The sequence below is a fragment of the Panthera tigris genome, chromosome X (genome assembly GCF_018350195.1).
Source record: "Panthera tigris isolate Pti1 chromosome X, P.tigris_Pti1_mat1.1, whole genome shotgun sequence".
Taxonomy (NCBI): domain Eukaryota; kingdom Metazoa; phylum Chordata; class Mammalia; order Carnivora; family Felidae; genus Panthera; species Panthera tigris.
The window spans coordinates 119,957,595-119,959,585 of NC_056677.1; the positions used below are offsets into that span (position 1 = coordinate 119,957,595).

General features: G+C 44.5%; 1 protein-coding gene across 1 annotated transcript; it reads right to left on the reverse strand.

The window, feature by feature from the left end:
- Positions 1 to 514: 514 nt before the first annotated feature.
- LOC102962186 (uncharacterized protein CXorf51A-like) lies at positions 515 to 1,295 on the reverse strand. Its single transcript, XM_007093189.2, has 2 exons — positions 1,109 to 1,295; positions 515 to 918 (listed from the first exon to the last, which is right to left on the reverse strand). Exons 1-2 carry the CDS (start codon positions 1,229 to 1,231, stop codon positions 661 to 663), a joined length of 381 nt encoding a protein of 126 aa, XP_007093251.2. The 5' UTR covers positions 1,232 to 1,295; the 3' UTR covers positions 515 to 660.
- Between the last annotated feature and the right edge of the window lie 696 nt (positions 1,296 to 1,991).

Sequence of the window (1,991 nt, forward strand, 5' to 3'; positions counted from 1 at the left end):
TTGGGAGGCCTCTCTTGTACCCTAAGTTTCTTAACGTGGGCTAATCAGTGTTGAGTTTGTGGCTTCCAATCACCATTTTTTTGCCCTTTGTGTGTTTTCAGTAACTTTTATTAGGGTGAGATTTTTGGCCCTTCAGAGGACTTCTAGTTGTTGACATTATTGGGTAAAATGTCACAAACACCTCTATGAGGTAGATGGCCTGGAAATTGTTTCCTTGTTCATTTTGTGGGATGGTACTGCCACCCACACACCTCACCCCTTATAGACCTGGGCAATCTATGCTTTGCCGCCATTCCCCCACTCCTTCCCCCTACCTCCCAAAGACAGAAACACGAAGCCCTTTTTCAGCTTGCCCATTAGGTCAAGTGTTAAGGAAGAAATTATCTTCAGTGTTCAGTCCTGACCCAGTCTTTCCCCCGATGCCGCAGTACCCCATGTTTCTTCCCTTTCCCACAACTGCCTCTTCCCTTCCTTCCCTGCTCCTACCATGAGAAAACTCACAGAAACACACAAATTTCCACAGCAGGTTGATTTTATTTCAGGTACCATCAGTGTACCCTGTTGTGTAAAATTCACAGTATACACAATTGTCCATTTCTCAACCACCAGACCTCTGGAGACTTAGCAGGTATCACTGAAGTCTCTGGCCTTGCTCTGGAGCTACTGGCTGGCCAGATCATCACTTGATGTGGTGGCCTTCTCCACATTCTCTTGGTCTTGGTCTTGGTCTTGGCCTTGGCCTTGGTCTTGATCTTGCTCACGTTGATTCAATCTCTCATTCAGTCTGTGATAGTGACCGAATAGTATTGTTCCTCTAGCTTTCTTAGGCCTTCTTACACAGTTGGTGGTTTTGTTCAAGACTTTTTTATTCAAACTCCTTTTAATTGGTCTTTTGACCTTTATGGTTGTCTTCAGGACCTGTAACAACAATGGAGAGAGGTGAAAAGGGCATTAACTTAGGGGGAAAAGATGGGATATTGATGGAAAAGGGGGCTTCATGAGAAGGTATCAGAGATGGGGAAGGAGTTTGTGCCAGGTGAGAAAGGGTAAGATTCTTGGGGGAGGGGAATCAATGAAGAAAAGAGGAGCTTGGCCAGGGTCATCTTACCTTGCTACCATCTCTGGACCTGGGTTGATAGGGAGCCGTCATCTTCTCATTGGAACTTGAGGTTGGTTGGTCCATATCTGTATCTGTATCAGGTTGTGGTAGTTTCCTGGTTACCTTACCCATATTGAAGCTTCCTAGTGGTCTACCCCAGGCGTCCTAACCTTCCTACTGTGCATACCTCTTCCCAGGATAATGAGGGGCCACACCCTTGAGTTTTGATTGGTCAGCAAGGCTCTCCCCCAGCCAATGGTGGCCAAGGCATGGCTCAGATGTCACAAAGTACTACTTATGACACTACTCTGTGTTGGAGAAGTTGCTAGGGAGGCCAAAATGTGGTTTCTACCTTTCAAAGTGCCATTCCTGACACCTCTGGTTGGGAGGGAAATGATGAGGAGGCAAAAATGTTTTGGTTAGAGAAAGGGGGCTTTTCTTTAACATCTTTTAAAGAGTTTTCCCAAGCTGAACTGTCACTGCTCCTCATATGCCCATGTTTAATTTTGGTGGTGCAAATAGTAGACAAAGAATCTTTCCTCCAGGTTATTCTCCAAGGTCACCCCACTCAGTGGTTTCTTTTGTTGTGTCCCGCCCTTAGCTATTAATTAGTGTTTGGTTATTTTACCTAAAATCCCTCCAAGAGCAGTATGGCTGAATTTAAATATCAGTGGGGATATGAATCATCTTACAAACTAACAAAAACACAGCTCCCATGCTTAAGCTCCATATCTATGGCATTTGGCAGTAAAGACTGCTGATTTTGATTAAATTATTTTCTGCCAGCTCGGCAACTTACAGGCAGGGATTAGAATTAACTCTCCACCCATGACGGGTTGCTTTTATCTTTTATTCTATGTTTAGACTCTGGCAATGTTATCATCATTGAGTT

Coding starts and splice junctions, on each gene's coding strand:
- LOC102962186 (XM_007093189.2), bottom strand. CDS start 1,231: ATGGGTAAGGTAACCAGGAAACTACCACAACCTGATACAGATACAGAT. Junction 919..1,108: donor GGTCCAGAGATGGTAGCAAG/GTAAGATGACCC, acceptor TTGTTGTTACAG/GTCCTGAAGACAACCATAAA.